The sequence below is a fragment of the Rana temporaria genome, chromosome 5 (genome assembly GCF_905171775.1).
Source record: "Rana temporaria chromosome 5, aRanTem1.1, whole genome shotgun sequence".
Classification (NCBI taxonomy): domain Eukaryota; kingdom Metazoa; phylum Chordata; class Amphibia; order Anura; family Ranidae; genus Rana; species Rana temporaria.
The window spans coordinates 244,116,850-244,135,249 of record NC_053493.1 but is presented as its reverse complement, the minus strand read 5'-3'; the positions used below and the strand labels follow the sequence as shown (position 1 = coordinate 244,135,249).

At 41.8% G+C, this 18,400-nt stretch overlaps 1 protein-coding gene across 2 annotated transcripts in view; it reads right to left on the bottom strand.

Annotated features, from left to right (window-relative positions):
• The window catches only part of FARS2 (phenylalanyl-tRNA synthetase 2, mitochondrial), a 514,600-nt gene that overhangs the window by 366,219 nt on the left and 129,981 nt on the right, over positions 1 to 18,400 (bottom strand). For both annotated transcript variants that reach the window (XM_040353668.1, XM_040353667.1), the window contains exon 4: positions 4,643 to 4,802. In XM_040353668.1, the coding sequence (XP_040209602.1) occupies positions 4,643 to 4,802 (160 nt within the window). The remainder of the gene's footprint in view (positions 1 to 4,642; positions 4,803 to 18,400) is intronic.

The following is an 18,400-nucleotide window of genomic DNA, read 5'->3' as shown; positions in this document are numbered from 1 at the left end:
CAGTAGACTGAGCTACGGTGTCTTCCATATGACAGGTGTCATCAACCTTCTTTAGCCAATCTTTGATAGAAGGGGGCTTAGTGCATTTCCACAAAAGCGGAATTAAGGATTTAACTGCATTCAGTAAATGTTTTGTTAGTGACCGTTTATATCGTTTAAGAGAGAAATTTGTTATATGGAGTAGACAGCAGGCTGCATTCAAGTGAATTCTGGTTTCCGTGATCAGCCTCACAGTCTCCTTGACTTTGTTCCAAAAATCATTTAGAAACGAGCAGTCCCACCAAATGTGTTTAAGGCTACCCTCAGCTGTCCCACATCTTCAGCAGCAGTTTGAAGAGGTGGGGTACCATTATTTAAGTTTTTACATTTATGTGGGAGGATGCAAGCAGCCCTCCATTGTTTGTAAGTAATGTCTATTTGTAAAGCTTTGGCCCAAGCCTGTCTAAATCTATCATCAGGTGAGGAGAATGAAAACTGAAGCCATTTATGAGCGGTGGAGGTTGCACTTTTAAAGTGGGTGCCCTCCGCACAGACCTTTTCAATTTTTGTAATTTCTCTTAAGACAAAAAGCCTCTGTGTGCCTTAGGTGCGTATTTGGAAGTAGGTCCACCAGTTAAGTCTAGGGAGGTTGAACTCTGATTTAAACACTACAATACTTTTAAATAGGCCATTGTGTAAGCAGTCTTTCATTATGAGCTGTGGGTTGGGTTCGGGGGTTTGGAAGATGTTGCTTCCATTTCCTGGGGGGAAGTCAGGGTTGTCCTTTATTGGGGATAGTGGGCTAAGAATAGTTGTCAGGTCTGTTTTGGTGGTGACCGCGTGGAATAACGACAGCATAGTGCCCGTTAGCGGATGATTTTTAATGGAACTAATTTGGCTCCACCATGTCACCCAGGTTAAGAATTTCAAGGAGGGCCCATATAGTGAGTCCTCTAGTTTAACCCAATCTTTGGAAACGCCATGGCAGTGCCAATCGATCACTCTTGTGAGGTGTGATGCTAGGTAGTAATTGTAAAAGTTGTAAACCCATCCCACCCTTGTCCTTTGGCCTGAAAACTTTATTCTGGATTTTTTGTGCCTCCACAGGAATTGTAAGAGAGTGGATTTCAGAGATCTGAAAAATGTCTGCGGCACTTTTATTGGAAGTGTCCTGAGGAGATATAACAATCTCGGCAGGATAGCCATCCTCAAGATCGCTGCTCTTCCAAACCAGGAGAAATATTTGGGGTCCAGGTCTGAAGGTCTTTTCGATTTCTTGCCTTTTTTTTTTTAAGTGCATGAAGGCAATTTTTCCATATGGTGCATTAATCTACACCATTCTTCATAAATCTGGTGTTTTTGATGTTTATGTATATATGCGGATGTAGTTTTAGAGATGTGTGAAAATATATATATTTAATATATCCATTTCTTATATACATGTTTATTGTCATCCCCACTAGGTGTTTATGCTGGTATTTGTAGTTCCATCCCATTTTTTTCCTGTTGCTGTGTATGTTTATAGTCATGCAATTCCTATTGTCTTTCTTCTCTATGTTCTGTGTTATCGCACATTGCAATACTGGGCACAGGCTGCCTCCTCCTTTTCCTGCCCCCAAAATCCTGCCCACAGCCTCACCCCCAAACAATAAGAAGCCACATAATTTTAGCTTCTAGTTACTGGCACAAAGGAGGGACCAATCAGTTGTTCCCGAAATGTGCCCCGCCCCCTTTACAATACTTCCAGTTTGCGGTCCATGCTGGTTGTTGGTCCCCTTCCGCTGATGTCACCTCTGAGTCTTGCGTTCCACGCTGATCCCGGCAGTACAGTCAATTCCTTGGTGTCTCTACTGCTGCGGTTATCCTCTGTTAGCCAGGTTGGGACTCCCTGTTGCAGATCGGACCACTTATGGGCCCTCGACCACTAGGACCACCCTGATGCTGGACCACCATCCCTATACATTACCATGATGAGCCCTCTTTCATCTGATGTCTTGTAACTGTTTATAACCCTTTGGGCTATTAAAGTCTGTTTAAAGCTGCACTTAGATTTGCCTTTTTTTGTTTTGTTTTTATCCTCTTAGTGTTGTAGGCTACCCCAGATGGGAAATAAATCTTTGGAATGTAGGTTTTAGTATGTTGATGTCTAATAGAGTGGGTTAATAATCTCCCACTCTTATTTTCTTTGTTCATAAAAAAATACTTTGGATTTTTGCATTGCTAATATTTACACATCCAAAACTCTGTATGTCGAACAAACTTTAATAAGGTCTTGCTATAACAAGGATGAGTTTATGATTAAAATGTTTATAGTCCTGCTCTCGCTATTGTTTGTAACAAAACTAAAGCATGTTAGAAACAGGAGGAGTTACACCAGCCGGGTCACTGTTATGTTGTCAGTGTCCAAATCCTCCTTTGGTAGGCAGATAACCCAGAGCTCTGCACATTACTTCCTTCCTTTGCCAATGTGAAGTGGGGTAGTGTGCTTTTCCTTCAATCAGCTGTCTTGGCTGTATGCCAATAATCCACTCCCAATGCTGAACCGGAAAAGACAATCTGTAACACAATGTGCTAAAGAATATATAAAGCAGAAGACAGCAGATATACATGTAAAATATATATAGGGAGATTTGTTTCATCTCTGTGTATCATCTGAGGGTATTCACTTCACTGGGTATATGCGAGGGTTTACATCCACTTTTTTAATGAACTCAAATAAAAACAATGTTTGTCTAATCTGAAAAATCCTTTTCTTGGAGTGCATTATGAGGCACAGGATAATATTCTGAAACACTGTGCTTTACTGCCACCAACCTTTAGGACACTGTCAAGAATTGGACATTGGCAAAGCAAAGCTGTTAGGACATCCCAGTATAACTCCTCCAGATCCCAGCATTCACAAATCTAAGTGATGGCACATGAAAGGGTAAGGTGTGTATTATGTGCCACAGATCTGACTAGAGCTATGGAAACTAGGGAGTGAGTTGTGTGTGCTGCGGGGTGACTTTAACTAAATTCCCCTCTTGCACTTTGCTTTCTTTATTTACAGGAAATCAGTATCTTCACTTCCTGTGTGTGTACTATGCATAATATTGTTAGAGTCAGCATGTAACAGAGTGCAGTTATTATTAATGTTCTTCCAGTAAGGACATGAATTATTGAAATTTAGTGTCTGTGTTGACTCTCAAAAAAACTGACTGGTTAGTCAGGCAACCAACATCTTAGTGAAAGCACAAGCTTTGCAGCTCTACCTGTTACTAACCCATATCTCCCTCCCTGATGATGCCATTACCATTATCCATCGATCATAGGCCTTTAATGAGGTAAAAAACGCTCAAAGCTATGTTATGCTATAAAAAGGTAGGCACTTTTACATGTGCAGAAATGCTTTGTAGCTTATAATCAGGAATTACACTCTAAAAGTACTTTTTTAATAATTGTTTTACCACATTAAATTGTGTTAATTAATTAGATCCAGCTGATGACTGGCCCTCAGGGGAGTAACCCAGATACATTTCCTGTATCTACCTGATATGCGAAGAGATGAGGTCAGTACTACAAATAGGTAAACGGAGGTGAAAGCATAGAAAACAAAATAACCACATCTACTCCTAAATGTCCACGTAGCATCCATTTCAGACAACTAGGAACAAGATGAGGTCTTCCAAGAACCAATAATTCATATTATAATCCTATCATGTGTAACCTGAGTGGTGATTATGTTGTGTTGTAGTTTTAAGGTGCAATGTTAGCTACATCTTGTTATGCATGTGGTTAAGTGAAAAGATTGGCCGGGGTATGCCCCAACGCCCCTGCTTTGTACATCAACATTAAAAAAATGTTTCAATAAAGAGAATAAAAAAATATAAAAAATAAAGTAGAGGTCAGCTGTAACAGGTATACACAACTAATGCGTTTACAGACATAAAGTGATTGGTTAGACAGGAAGATTACTAAAATGTTCGTAGGGACCTTGAGACTGTAACAGGTACTTAGCTGATCAATTTTGGTAATAAGGCCCCTTTCACACTGGGGCGTTTTCCGAGCGTTATTCGAGCAAAGCCTCATCTGCAATCCCAATGTGCTGGTAAAGCACCGCTAAGACCCTAAAGTTTTAGGGCGTTTTTGCAGTGCCTCAGTGTGAAAAGGCAAGGCGTTTTTACAGCGCTTTTAATTAATTTCAATGGAGAGGGGCGTTTTTGGAGCGTTTTTTTTCAGCACCCAAAAGCTGCTCCAAAGATACTGCTTTCAGGACTTTTCTCAACGCCCTGCCAGTTCAACGCCTCAGTGTAAAAGGGCAAGGCATGTTTACAGCGCTTTCAAATCGTTTCAATGGAGAGGGGCATTTTTGAAGCGTTTTTTTTTTCAGCGCCCAAAAGCTGCTCCAAAGATGCATGGAGAGCGTTTTATGAGCATTTTAATAGCGCTATTTTAAATGCTAAAGCGCTGTAAAAACTCTTCAGTGTGAAAGCGGTCTAAAGGTTGATTTATTTTGGTGTTTTCTGTACAGTGCCTTAACCTGCAGACATATGATATTCAGCGAGCATGTTTATGGCACTACAGTATATGCACGTTCTAATGAAAGAACAATCATTCACCAGTTAGTCTGTCCAGCCATCATCAACTGTTCATAAGCACTAAGTTTTCATAGAAAAACACCTACCTTCTCCAAAAAGATGCATTATTAGTTTAGAAAGTGCTTGCTTCAGCTGAAACTCCACCAATTTCACAGCCTCCAAAGTGTGGGCTTCTTGCTTGTTCGATGTACGAATCCCCTGCTCAAACAGCTGGCAAGAATCCATATTTTTAACTTCAGCAAACAGCTAAAAAATAAAAGAAACATTATAGGATGACAAACTTATATAACAACTTGTGTGTTATGTATTATGTATTAATTATATGATGTATAATTATTGGTGCTAGTACTCGCTATGTAAAATAACGCACTGTAATAGGTGTTTATTAGTATAATCATAATCCTACAGAACAAGGAACACATAGGTTCATGGATTTACAGGTGCCATTTGTATAAGCTGATTTAAATATATAAATGATAAGCGAAGGAAGTTTCCCATTTGTATGTATGAGTGGTTTAAATTAGAATGCATTCTGTTATACTAATTTAAACAGAACAAGCAAAGCGATTTATGCAACCTCTTTTCTGTAAATTCACATGTGAAAAGGAACATAACATTCCTTTTAGAGTTAGAAATGCAGATGAGAATATACAGGAAACGTCCAGTGTTTAATTGTGCTGCTTTTGGGGAGTAAATATTATGCTTTAACCTTGAGATAAAAACCTCAGTGGTCTTACTACTACTACTGATTTATGCAGAATTAAAGCCGATACTGATAAAGGCCAACTCCAAAATAGAATGCTCATATTTTAACATAAAACTATGATAAGTCTAGCTGGGATGAGTAAACAAGGAGAAATGCGGGGGCACCTTTCCACGTGGTCTCTGCTGATGAGGAGGATCCGAGCTGAGGCTGATCTGGTCCTCCCCTTTTTTACCTGGCCAGCATTAAAGGAGGCCTTAAACAGCAAAGTAAAAAAACAAAAAACAAAAAACAAAGCTCTCTCTCAATCACAATTAATTTATGTTAATCCTTATGTTGCAGAATTTAGCAAATAAATAGGTAGAGTATTAGCTAGATTCAGGTAGGCAGGCGTATCGTTGCGGCGGCGTAGTGTATCGTGTTTACACTACGCCGCCGTAAGTTAGCGAGGCAAGTACATGATTCACAAAGAACTTGCCTGCTAAGTTACAGCGGCGTAGCGTAAATCGGGCGGGCGTAATGGCGCCCAATTCAAATTTAGCTGAGGGGGCGTGTTTTATGGTAATGGAGGGTGACCTTACGTGATTGACGTATTTTACGAACGGCGCATGCGCTGTCCGTGTAGATATCCCAGTGTGCATTGCAGCAAAGTACGCTGCGCGGTCCTATTGGTTTGGACGTGGACGTAAATGACGTAAATCCAACGACTTACGCAAACGACGTAAAATTTTCGAATTTCGATGTGGGAACGACGGCCATACTTAACATTACTATTCCAGCTATTTGATGGAATAACTTTAGGCCTGATAATGCGTTACGTAAACAGCATATCTGTACTGTGTCGGCCGGGCGTAGGTTCGTGAATAGGTGTATCTAGTGATTTACATATTCTACGCCGACCACAATGGAAGCGCCACCTAGCGGTCAGCCTAAAAATTACACTTTAGGATACGACGGTGTAAGACACTTACGCCGCTCGTATCTGAGCCTAATTTAAGCATATCTGGTTTCCAGAATAAGCTTAAATTAGCGCCGGCGCAAATTCAGACTTTTTTTTTTTTTCTTAAAGTGTATTTTGTGCATGTACTCGAGAGAGGAGCCGGACTGCAGGAGTTGGAAGTAGGTAGGCCTCCCCCAGAGGCAATCTGCCACCTTTCTCCATGCCCCGGGTGGCAATGGCGGGTGTGTGAGGGGGTCCTCCCACACAGCCCGCCCTACCTGCTCCGCTTTGAAGCCCAACGGGGCAGAGGGACTCTACTGATACGCTGGCCTAAGTCTTTCTGAATCCACCTATATATTTTCTTGCTTTAAACTTTTTTTATTTTTTTACATTTGTTTAGTTTCTGTCTGGTTTTTAGTCCGGGCAAAAATGATGCCACACGTTCTAGGAGACTTCATGGGCATTTTTTTTTTCATTGGGTGGAGGGGAGCAGGGGGACACCTTCCTGCTTCCATGCTAGAGCTAGGGGCAGATGAATCCCAGAAAGTAAATGTTATATGAATCATCTGCCCTTACTCAAGATTTCCTTGGCTAGAAATGCTAGGAGGGTGTTTTTTCAAAGTGATTTCTCAAAAAAAAAAAAAATGCATGGAGACATGGATGGATGGGGGAGTTTGCTTTGAATATTAAAAATGTATTAAACGGCATTTTCAGTTTGTGGTGATCAGATATACAGTAGTTAAGTTCAGCATTAAAGGGGTTGTAATATGCATTAAGGTGAAAAAACTTCTGACACTGCCCGGCCCCCCCGCCCCCCCCCCCCCCCTCCCCGTTTTACTCACCTGAGCCCTCCGTTGTAAAAATACACTTTTCAATCTAGTTTAACCAATAAACCTTCTGTCTTTACAAACACTTTAAAAGTGGTTGTAAACCTTTGTGTTTTTTCACCTTAAAGCATTCTAATGGCTTGTTGGCTGTTCATTCGTTAGATTGATAGCAGCGCAGCCATTGGCTCCCGCTGCTGTCAATCAAATCAATGGGGTGGCGCGCCAGGGCGGGGCCGAGTCATACACTTGGCAGCTATGGCTGCTGAGTGTATCACACGGGAGCACACCCGCAAGGTAACCCCCTCGGGAGAATGCTTCCCAGAGCGGGTTAGCTCTTGTGGGGAGGAGCCACAAAAGCTGCCGTGGGACCACAGAAGAGGACGATTGGGGCCACTCTGTGCAAAACAAACTGCACAGTGGAGGCAAGTATAACATGTTTGTTTAAAAAAAAAACTGGACCCATACAACCACAACCGCACAATTGTAAGTTAAAGCGATGCAGTGCCGTATCGCAAAAAAAAGCCTGGTCAGGAAGGGGGTAAAACCTTCCGGAGCTGAAATGGTTAATTTGCTAAATTACTCAAAAACAAGATTTCCATGCAGAAATATGAGCATCCAGCATGGCTAATATGGCTAACACATGGCTAATAATTCACAAGTTTCACTTTTTTTCGAAAGTTGGTAAAATTTGCAGAGGCTTGGAAAATCACATTAACAAAAGACTATTCACTTTCCCACAGGAAATGTAGCACTCTTCATCAAATGTTCACTGCAATGACATATTGTGCACATCAGGTTTAAGCAGGGTTTCTCAACCGAGGTGCTTGCTGCAGCAACAGCAAAAAAAAAAACTGCAGTGCCAGTCGTATGCCTTTTAAACCGGCATGTAACCTCCTTTGGGATTCTCTACTGTGCAGGAGCATATCGGGACACCCCTTAAAAAAAAAAAAAAAAAAAGATTAGTTAAATCCATAAGTGCTTTTTTTTACCACATTTACAAATGCAGCAATTTAGAAATTGGATGAAAGGTTTAGCACTGTAAAACACTTTTTGAAAGATGAATGGTGCATTTTATATACATCTATACAGATCAGACAAATATAAGTGACAAATGAGGAGGAAAGAAGGACATAGGGACATTGTTCCAAATCAGGGACAGTTGGGAGCTATATACTAGCAAAGTAGGGACACAATTTGCCCAATCTTGTAGTTATCAGTAACTTTTGTCCTATCTGTCCCATCCCAGCTTGCCTTGTGTGACTATGACGTGTCCAAATTGTGTCATCATTATCAGCAGCCTTGTATTTAGATCAGGGCTGTCTTAATGAGAGGGCACACCTGGGCACTGCCCAGGGGCCCCAGCTGCATGGGGGGCCCTTGCACTTTCCCCAAAGCAGCTGGACCTTGAGCCCACGCTGCCCCGAAATTGGGGGCTCCACGATGGTACTGAGAGTGATCGATACACAGGGGAGGCACCCTGCCTCCTACCTTCTTGATGTCTGTTTACCTGCACTGTCATCATTGTAGGGGCCCCAGAGCATTACTTTGCCCAGGGGTCCATGATGCTATTAAGGCAGCCCTGATTTAGATGATTACCTACATGTACCTGTCTAATAAACAGACACAATCATTGAAAAAAAAAAAAGAGACAGTTGCTATCAACTTGCAGAATATTTCACTCTTGCTTCACTCCTTCCTCCCTGCTACGCTAAGTAAATATAATTACTATGTGAAAACTTTACACAGTGTTCTAGAAAAGATATTAAAGTGGAGGTTCAACCGGAAATGTAAATTTTTAACATTAGATTGAGACTCGTTTTGTCAAGGGGAATCGGGTAGTTTCTTTAAAAACGAAGCAGTACTTACCGTTTTAGAGAGCGATCTTCTCCGCGGCTTCCGGGTATGAGCTGCGGGACTGGGCGTTCCTACTTGATTGGCAGGCTTCCGACGGTCACATCTATCGCGTCACGATTTTCCGAAAGTACCTGAACGTCGGTGCGCAGGCGCCGTATAGAGCCACACCGACGTTCGGCTTCTTTCGGCTACTCGTGACGCGATGTATGCGACCGTCAGAAGCCTGTCGGAAGACTGTCAATCAAATAGGAATGCCCAGTCCCGCAGCCCATACCCGGAAGCGGCGGGAGAAGATCGCTCTCTAAAACGGTAAGTACTGCTTCGTTTTTAAAAAAACTACCCGATTCCCCTTGACAAAATGAGCATCAATCTAAGTATTAAGTATTAACATCTTTTGAAATATAATGGCAAGGCACACGTAGGTTACGTAAAAAAAAAGACATTTCTGCAAAAGTGAAGATCATTAAACTTGACATACATTGGGTTTTTCTTATCTACAACACCACAAACCAAAAAAAAAAAAAAAACATCCTGATGATTGGAGAAGATATTGTTTACAGGAAGGATATAGGTGACACCACAAGTCTATTGATTTTAGCAGGAAGAACCATTTACATGTGAAAAACCATAAGAGAAAAATAATGTTTGAAAATATTAAAACAGTGAAAAGGAAATAGCTATTTTTTCACATTTGTTCATCATTTATTCACAACTTAAAGGGGGTTTCTGCACAATTTATATTTCCTATGGCCGTATCAGCTGCTGCTTCCCACACACCATACATCACAGGAATCCAGAGCAGTGGTTGTTTAGGTTAAATTGGTATAGTTTAATCTTACCCAGAAGCATAAAACCTGTGTAACCAATCTGACAGGTTGGATTTCTAAATTATTACCCATGATATTTATTCACTGGGTGTTATGTTAGTTTCCAATTAGATTTATGATATGACGTCAAACATAGGTTTGGGTGCCCCATCTCACCCCCAAAAATTGTCAAATTCATTTGGTAGAACATTTTAGATAGATTTCTCATATAGCGTGTTTACAGTGCCTTGAAAAAGTATTCATACCTATTGAAATTTTACACATTTTATCATGTTACAACCAAAACCGTAAGGCTGCTTTTTATACTAAAATGTGGCTAGTTTTAGCGTCGCTTTACTGTCGTTTTAGAGGCGCTTTTTGGCCGCTAGCGGGGAGCATTAAATCTCTGCTGGCGGCCGAATTGACCCCTTGAAGTTTTACACATTTTATCATGTTACAACCAAAAATATAAAAGTATTTTATTGGGATTTTATGTAAAAGACCAACACAAAGGGGCACATAATTGTGAAGTGGAAGGAAAATGATTAATGGTTTTCATTTTTTTTTTACAAATAAATATCTGAAAAGTGTGGCATGCATTTGTATTCAGCCACTTTTACTCTAATACCCCTATCTAAAATCATACTGTAATCTGAGCACTGATCATCAGTGCCCTAAAGATCAGTGCAGCCCTAACAGTGCCCAGCAGTGATGCAAGTCAGTGCCCATCTGTGATGCCAATGTGTGCCCATCAGTCATGCCAATCTGTGCTTAGTGATGCCAATTTTTGACCTTCAGTGATGCCAATCTGTGCCCATCAGTAATGTCAGTCAGTGCTGCCTTTTAGTGCCTGCTAATCAGTGCCGCCCATCAGTGCTGCATATGAGTGCTGCATATCAGTGCTGCATATCAGTGCTGCATATCATTGATGGATATTACTGCCTCCTCATGAGTGGAAGGAGAAAGGCTCAATAATGGCATGCAATGACAAGCAGCGGTTTCCCAAGCAAGCAAAATCCTTTATTGTATTAAGAAAAGTATATACTCTAGAGCAGGGATATTCAATTAGCGGACCTCCAGCTGTTGCAAAACTACAAGTCCCATGAGGGATAGCATAACTCTGACAGCTACAAGCATGACACCTAGAGGCAGAGGCATGATGGGATTTGTAGTTTTGCAACATCTGGAGGTCCGCTAATTGCATATCCCTGCTCTAGAGACAGAGATACAATTGTGCCCCTGTACAAATCATTATTAATAAATCATCAAGAATACGCAGTTCAGTTTTGGGCACCAGTTCACAAAAAGGAAATTGTGGGAACTGGAGAAGGTGCAGATAAGAGCAAGCAAACTAAGAGACATGGGGGAATGAGGAAAGATTAGAGGAACTTCGGTAGAGACAAGCCCACAGAAATGCAGGACTCAGGTAAGTACAACGGGGGGGGGGGGGCTGGAGGGCCAGACGCATAGGATGCATTAAGGTGAAAAAACACGTAGACAACCCCCTATTCACTTTAAGGTCATTACAGGGGACAAGGGGGTACTCTTTACATGTGGAGTAAAAGAGATTTAATCTCCAAATACAAAAAGGCTTCTTTACAGTAAGAGCTGTGAAAATGTGGAACATTTCTACCTCAAGACCTGGTTCTGGCTAGCTAAGTAGATTGCTTTAAAAAAAGGACTGGATTATTTCCTGAATATATATAATATAACTGGATACTAATATTTATAGGTCAAGTTGATCCAGGGAATATTGAATTGCCTCTTGGGGGATCAAGAAGGAACCTTTCCCCTGCTGGAGCATATTGGATCATGCTTCGCTCTGTTTTTTTTTTTTTGCCTTCCCCTGGATCAACTGTGGGTATAGGATTGTGTATATAGGATAGTATTTTTTTACTTTTTTTCCTTGTGTCTTTTTTTCAACCAGACTAGCTATGTAACCATATAACATTGGAGTGCTTACCAGCATGAATGGCCTGTATAAGGTCATGTCACATCGCCTCAATCAGTTTTAAGTCCAGACTTTGACTAATCCGCTCCAAAACCTTAATTTAGTTTTTTTGAGCCATTCAGAGGTGGACTTGCTGGTGTGATTCAGATTATTGTCCCACTGCAATAAACTAAGCATGCTGGAGCTTGAGGTCTAGAAGTGATGGCCAGACAGTCTCCTTCAGGATTTTCTGGTAGAGCGCAGAATTCATGGCTCCATCTATTATGGCAGGTCGTCCAGGTCCTGAAGCTGCAAAGCAGTCCCAGAACATCACACTACCACCACAATGTTTGACTGTTGGTATGATGTTCCTTTTATGAAATGTTGTGTTCCTTTTGGTCATCAGTGGTTTTCACCTTGGAACTCTCCCATGGATGCCATTTTTACAAAGTAACTTTCTTATTATTGTATCATGAAACCTGACCTTAACTAAGGCAAGGGAGGGCTGCAGTTCTTTAGATGTTGTTCTGGGTTCTTATATGACCTCCTGGATGAGTCGCTGTTGCACTCTTGGAGACATTTTGGAAGGCCAACCACTCCTGGGAAGGTTCACCACTGTTCTAAGTTTTCTCCACTTCTGGATAACCATTCTCACTGTGCTTCCCTGGAATCCCAATGCCTTAGAAATGGCTTTGTAACCCTTTCCAGACTGATACATGTCAATTGCTTTGTTTCCCATCTGTTCTTGAATTATTTTAGATTGTGGCATAATGTGTTAATTTTTAAGATCTTTTAGCATGCTTCACTTTCTCAGGACAGCTTCTATTTAGGTGATTTCTTGATTCAACAGGTCTGGCAGTAATCAGGCTTGATTGTGGCAAGTGAAATAAATTTTCCAAAAATATGTTTAATACCAGTTCATTCATGATTTAGCAAGGCAATACTTTTTCACGTAAAGCCAGGCAGGTTTGGACAGCTTTTTTCCCTTAATAAATTAAATCATCATTTAAAAACTGCATTTTGAATTTAATTGGGTCATCTTTGTGTAATAATAACATTTATTTGATGATCTGAATCATTTAAGTGTGACAGATATGCAAAAAAAAATTAATCTGGAAGGGGCAAATACTTTTTCACAGCACTGTATATCAATGATAAAAAGGTGTGCGTAAGCGGGGCAAAGTATCACACTGCAGACATTGAGAAAGAGTGGTTGCAATCTGAGATATTCCTCCTCATATCTGTCCTCTGATCAAAAGGTCATGTACATAATGCAGAATTGTGGAATTTAAAAAATGTAAAGACAGTCCCAGGACGTAGCGAGTAATTCTAAATGAAGGTTTTAAAAAATAAATGATGAGTCACAAGGTGGAATGCTGTCACAGTCAGGGGTCCAGCTACCACCAACCAATGGATAAGTACAGAAGCAGGTCACCCTGGTGGATGACACAGTCTAAGCACTGACTGATGTTCACTAGAGCTCCTGATGGTGGAGATTGGTTTTGCTGTGTTTTAGTAAGGTCGCGGTTCTCAGGATTGTCCCACTAGGAGGTAACCCAGGGTCCAGTAGCAGATAAAGCAGGTAGGGATCAAACAGAAGCATAGTCCGTAAACAAGCCAAAGTTTGGTGACAAGTGGGTGCAGGTTGGGATCAAGAAGAAGCGTAGACGAGGAACAAGCCAAAGGTCGGTAATGAGTGATAGTGAAGAAACTAATGGCAGCATGTTCGAGTGACAAGAACGAGATATTGGCTGGAAAGAGCACAATAATCTGGCAAACAGGAAGTGCAGAGGCATGGCTAAAATAGGGAGTCAATGGAAGGAGCGAATAATTCAAGGTTCAAGAGAAACAATTTTCAAGGCAATTGTCTAGCATCCCAGGTGGCTCAGCAAGAAGAGACAAACAGCAGAGGTTTCATGTTCAAATCTGGGTCCTGACAAATGAAGTTGGTTTTATTCATTATAAATGCTCGCTGCTTTAGAAATGCTTTTAAAAGGACGTGTTCTATTCTTTGTCATCAATTTGTTGGGATGAACTTAATTGTAGTCTTTCAAGTCTGTTTTTCATTTAGGGTAAGTATCACCAAACTTTACAGGCCATTTACAACATTGTTTACCTATCCTGGTAGTCACAAGTTTGGTGTAGTGATGGCAAAAATTTAGTGTGGACTTATTTTAATTCAATCTTGTTTTTATTGAGAAAAAAAAAATGTACAGTAGGCAGTTATGTCATTCAATCACACAAAAACAGAAATAGACTTCATTGCGATACTGGTAACATATTGTCTTATGTTTTAGACAATTTGTGAGCTTCGATTGATTTAGTTTGGTATATAAGCCTGTATAGCTATATCGTCTAACCTGACTTATTAAGGGTAGGTGAGCACCACTATCCACTCATCGAGTGGTGTCCACCCATTACAAACACGCCAGGGCTTTTGTTGCTGTGCTAAATGTGTTATCTCTGAGGGAGAAGCTCTGTGTGTGCCACACTACCAGTCCGATGAGACTAGAGATTATGATTCAGGTGATCGTGTAACACTGCAACATATAAAGAGAATGGAAAAAAAGAAGAGTGGGGATAGAAGGGTCAAGGTAGTAGGGAATATAGATATTAAGAGAAAGACATTCCACTCTGGTTACACAGTTACGTTGGTGGAGTCCTCTGTAGCCCATGGAATAAATTCCATGGAGTAACGAAACATAGACCACAAGGTCCAGTTCTTGGACAATTGCTCTTCCTTAGCCATTTCCTTCGACAACATTTGTTCCAAGCTATTGATTTGGTCCACTTCAATTGCCCAATCCCCCAGGGAAGTCATGCTTGTCAACTTCCAATGTCTGGGCAGAAACGCTCTAGCTGCCGCCAGAAAGTGACGTAAAATGTATTTTTTGACCTATTTAAGTGGTCCAGGGAGCATAGATAGCATAACTACCTCAGGAGAGGGTGTAACTGAGGTCGCCATGAGTCTGCAATACAAGCCGAGGATCTTTTGTCAGAACCTCCGCACAGGGGGGCATTCCCACCAAATGTGGAGTAGGGTTCCCTTGGATGACAAGCAATGCCAGCAGGTAACTGGGAGCAATGGATACCGTGCTGGCAAAGTCGAGGGACAACTGTACCAACTTGAATCATTTTTCTTGCACTTTGGAGGCTAAGGATATGTTGCGAGTCAGAATGAAGTATTTTTGCCAATCTACAGGTGAAATGGAGTGACCCAAATCTGTGGACTTATTTTAGACTAAACATGCAATACATCACTTAATAGGTGCTATATATTTATTCCCATTGTAGGGAAATGAGCTAAAGAATTTAGAAAGAAAAATAAAGTAATAAAACACCATTTGCAAGCTCTTCTCTACTAATTATCTTCAGAAAATGTTCTTTTCTTACTGAAGACACTGCTTTACCACAAATCATATCTAATTAGTCTTTTTTTATGTTGGTTATCCAAACCTTTGTTGTAACCTCTTCAAAATTCCTGCAAGTCGTTTCTAAGGCTCTTATAACAGAAATCAACAGTCAACACAGATGTGAAAAAAGTGGTAAAATATTCTGCTTTTATATACTTGCTGTCACATCTTTGCTTTCATTACCTTTGTTGGGTATTCTGCTACAATATCCAAAGTTTTATTCTAATTAGAGACAATGTCATATTTTACTCAAAATAAAATAAACAGAGTTAATATTGTTTTTATTTTACTTAATCTTATACAGACATTTTTTTTTGAAAAAACAAAATCACATAATACAAAACATGTTGCACTGTGTGCACCTAAGTAACTACTGTGTAGGAAGTGAAACAGTTTCACAACAAAAAAGCAATGTCTTGCAATGCCTAGCCAAGATCTGGTGTGAAAAGAGGATGGTGCTTACCTCCATATTGGATCACCATTTGAAGTAAGCAAAAAGCATGCCTACAGAGCCAAATGGAGGGTTGTCTGGTGCCCCTTATCTGAAGTACCTGATCCTTCAGGGCACAGATCCTTACAGGTGGCAGGAATATTCTTGTTTGAACCGTGTCTAGGATCAGACCTAGATACTTTAGACCTTGAGCTGGTTTCAAGGCTGACTGATCGTCCAGATACCCGAGGACCAGGATCCTTTGGGCCCTTAAAAGACCCAGTACTGGTGCTAGGACCTTTGTGAACGCCCAGGGAGCTGTAGAAAGCCAGAAGGATAGAGCCACAAACCTCTAATGAGGCTAAAAGATAGGTAAACGTAAATATGCGTCTTTTATATCGATGGAGGCTAAAAAGTCTCCCATCTGGAGCGAGGCTACAACAGAGTGGACAGATTCCATCCAAAAGGACTAGATTAATAGATACTGGTTCAGGGATCTTAGGCCAAAAAATGGGCCTTGTAACCCCGTTTTGTTTAAAAAAAAAATAAAAACAGGTTAGCTTGTGCGGACACAGGAACCTGTATAATCGCTCCTTGATGCACTGAATGATGTAGTGCCAGAAGCAATAAATGTCTTTTTGGAGGATTCGGGAGAACGCTGGATCTTAAAAACCTCTGTGGGGGAACCCCCCGCAACTCTAGCTTGTATTTGCGGGATATAATTGAGGTGATCACTCATCCTGAATTATTGTTCTTCAAATGTCAGTAAAGTGTAGCAGCCTTCCCCCCACTCGATGGAGTCAGTGCATCTCCTCAAAAGGAGGGCTTGGCTCTGGGTTTAGAACTAGAACCGCCTTGACGCTGAGACATTTGAGGAAGCAGTCCCTGAGGTTTTTTAAACAAGGGACGTCTGGTGCTTTTCTTCACAGGAAGTAGAGAACTCTTCCCTCCAGAAATCCTTTGGATATATTCATCCAAATGATTGCTAATAAACGTTCCCCGTGAAAAGGGAAACCTACCAATAACTTTTCACAAGGAAGCTCGGCTGACCAGTTCTTAAAGCTGTTGTAAACCGCATAAACTTTTTTTTTTTTTAAACCTGCAAGGCAAAAGGCATAATCGGCTAGTATGCACCGCATACTAGCCGATTATGAAATTTTTCCCTCGGAACGAGGTGAACACCACTTACCTGGTCGACGCCGAGCGAGATGTCATCTTGCTCCGGCGTGTCTTCCAGGCATCGCCGCTCCAGCGCTGTGATTGGCTGGAGCGGCGATGACGTCACTCCCGCGCGGGAGATTTAAAATCGGCAGGGTCCGGCGGATGCCGGTCCTTTCGCCGTGGATTCCCCCCTGCGCATGCGCCGCCCGCATTGCGAGGGGAATATCTCATAAACCGTACAGGTTTAGGAGATATTCTTTATACCTACAGGTAAGCCTTATTATAGGCTTACCTGTAGGTAAAAGTGAAAAAGTGGGTTTACAACCACTTTAAGCCAGAAAAGTTTGTGCATATGTACAGACAAGAGAGCCAAACGAGGAACCTGCTGTATTAAATCCTTTTTAAGGTGTCAACAGCAAAACACAGCGCCCGATTGATATCTGTCTTATTTTCTGTTTGACCTGATCCATTACGGACTGGAAAATACCAATTGCTGCAACAGCTGGCTGAATAGCTGAACTGGCAAAAGAAAAGGAATCCCTAATAATGACTCCAATTTCTTGTCAATGGGGTCTTTCCAGCCCTGTGTGTTATCTACCAGACAAGTTACATTCTTGTTTAAGGAAGAGACAGCTGCATCTACGGCTGGCATGCGCCATTTCTTAACAAACTTTTGATCCATGGGATATTAAAGGGAAAACCTCTTAAGAGGAACAAAATCCTGCCAGGATGTTCCCAAGGAGCATGCACCGCCTGTTCCAACAGGGAGTAAGCATGTGCGGCCTGAAGAGGCCTCTGTGATCCTAAAGAGGACCAGGGGGCTCAGTCACCTCTGCATGAGTCAAGATCAAAAGCATCTGTGACTGAGAGGCAGACATCAACAGGATATCCTGTTGTCCAGATTGCTCAGAAGCAAACTCATCCGCCGGGCACTCCACTGAATCCTGAGCTTTTAGCTCTTCCCCATTCTCAACCCATTTCTACTCCAAACTAGGAGGCTCCAGGGAGGGGGATCTGTCACGCTTTCTGCTATCTTGTGGGATGGAGGCAATCATGGCAGCAATCCTGTTCTCTAACCCGGCTAGGGCCAAGGACAGTTTATCCTTGGTGATAAAGGATGAAGCAGCAGCGTTGACTGTAGGCACCATACCAGATAGGCACAGCAGCTCAGACTGCCCGGAAGCCTGTGGTCTTTCAGGGGATACAACACTAGGGATATGACTAGGTTCATCAGGAACTACTGACAACATAAGTGTGCCCTTCCCTGTAGTGTTAGCCCAACTCCTCTTTTTTGAAGACATTTACTAGCTGCAAAAAGAGAGTACTTGTGTGTAGTATTAAAAAACCTTAGAAGGGAGACACTTTAAAAGGGCTCACCAAGCCATTATGTAACAATCCTGCTAAGCACCTTTAGCTTGCCAAGCAACACCTGGTGACTCATGTGAGGAGAAATGAACTGCTGCAAGTGTATGTTCAGTGCCTGCTCTGTGTCCCACAGCTGCCTTCTGGAAGCACTGCATGTTTGGCATACACAGCTTACATAAGCTGGGTGTGCGCCTGAACATTCTGTGCATGCGTGCGTGCGCATGCACGTGATCCCAGTGAAGGGGCATGGCAGTATCCACGTACAACACAAATCTGTGTGCGACAAATGCATGTGCGCTATGGCCGCCAAACAAACTGCTGAGCAGTGCATCGCTTTTGCGAAGGCACGCACTCTTGCGAAACCACATGCACCCTGGGAACCAAGGCAAAATGGCGCACCATCGTGTGCCATCAT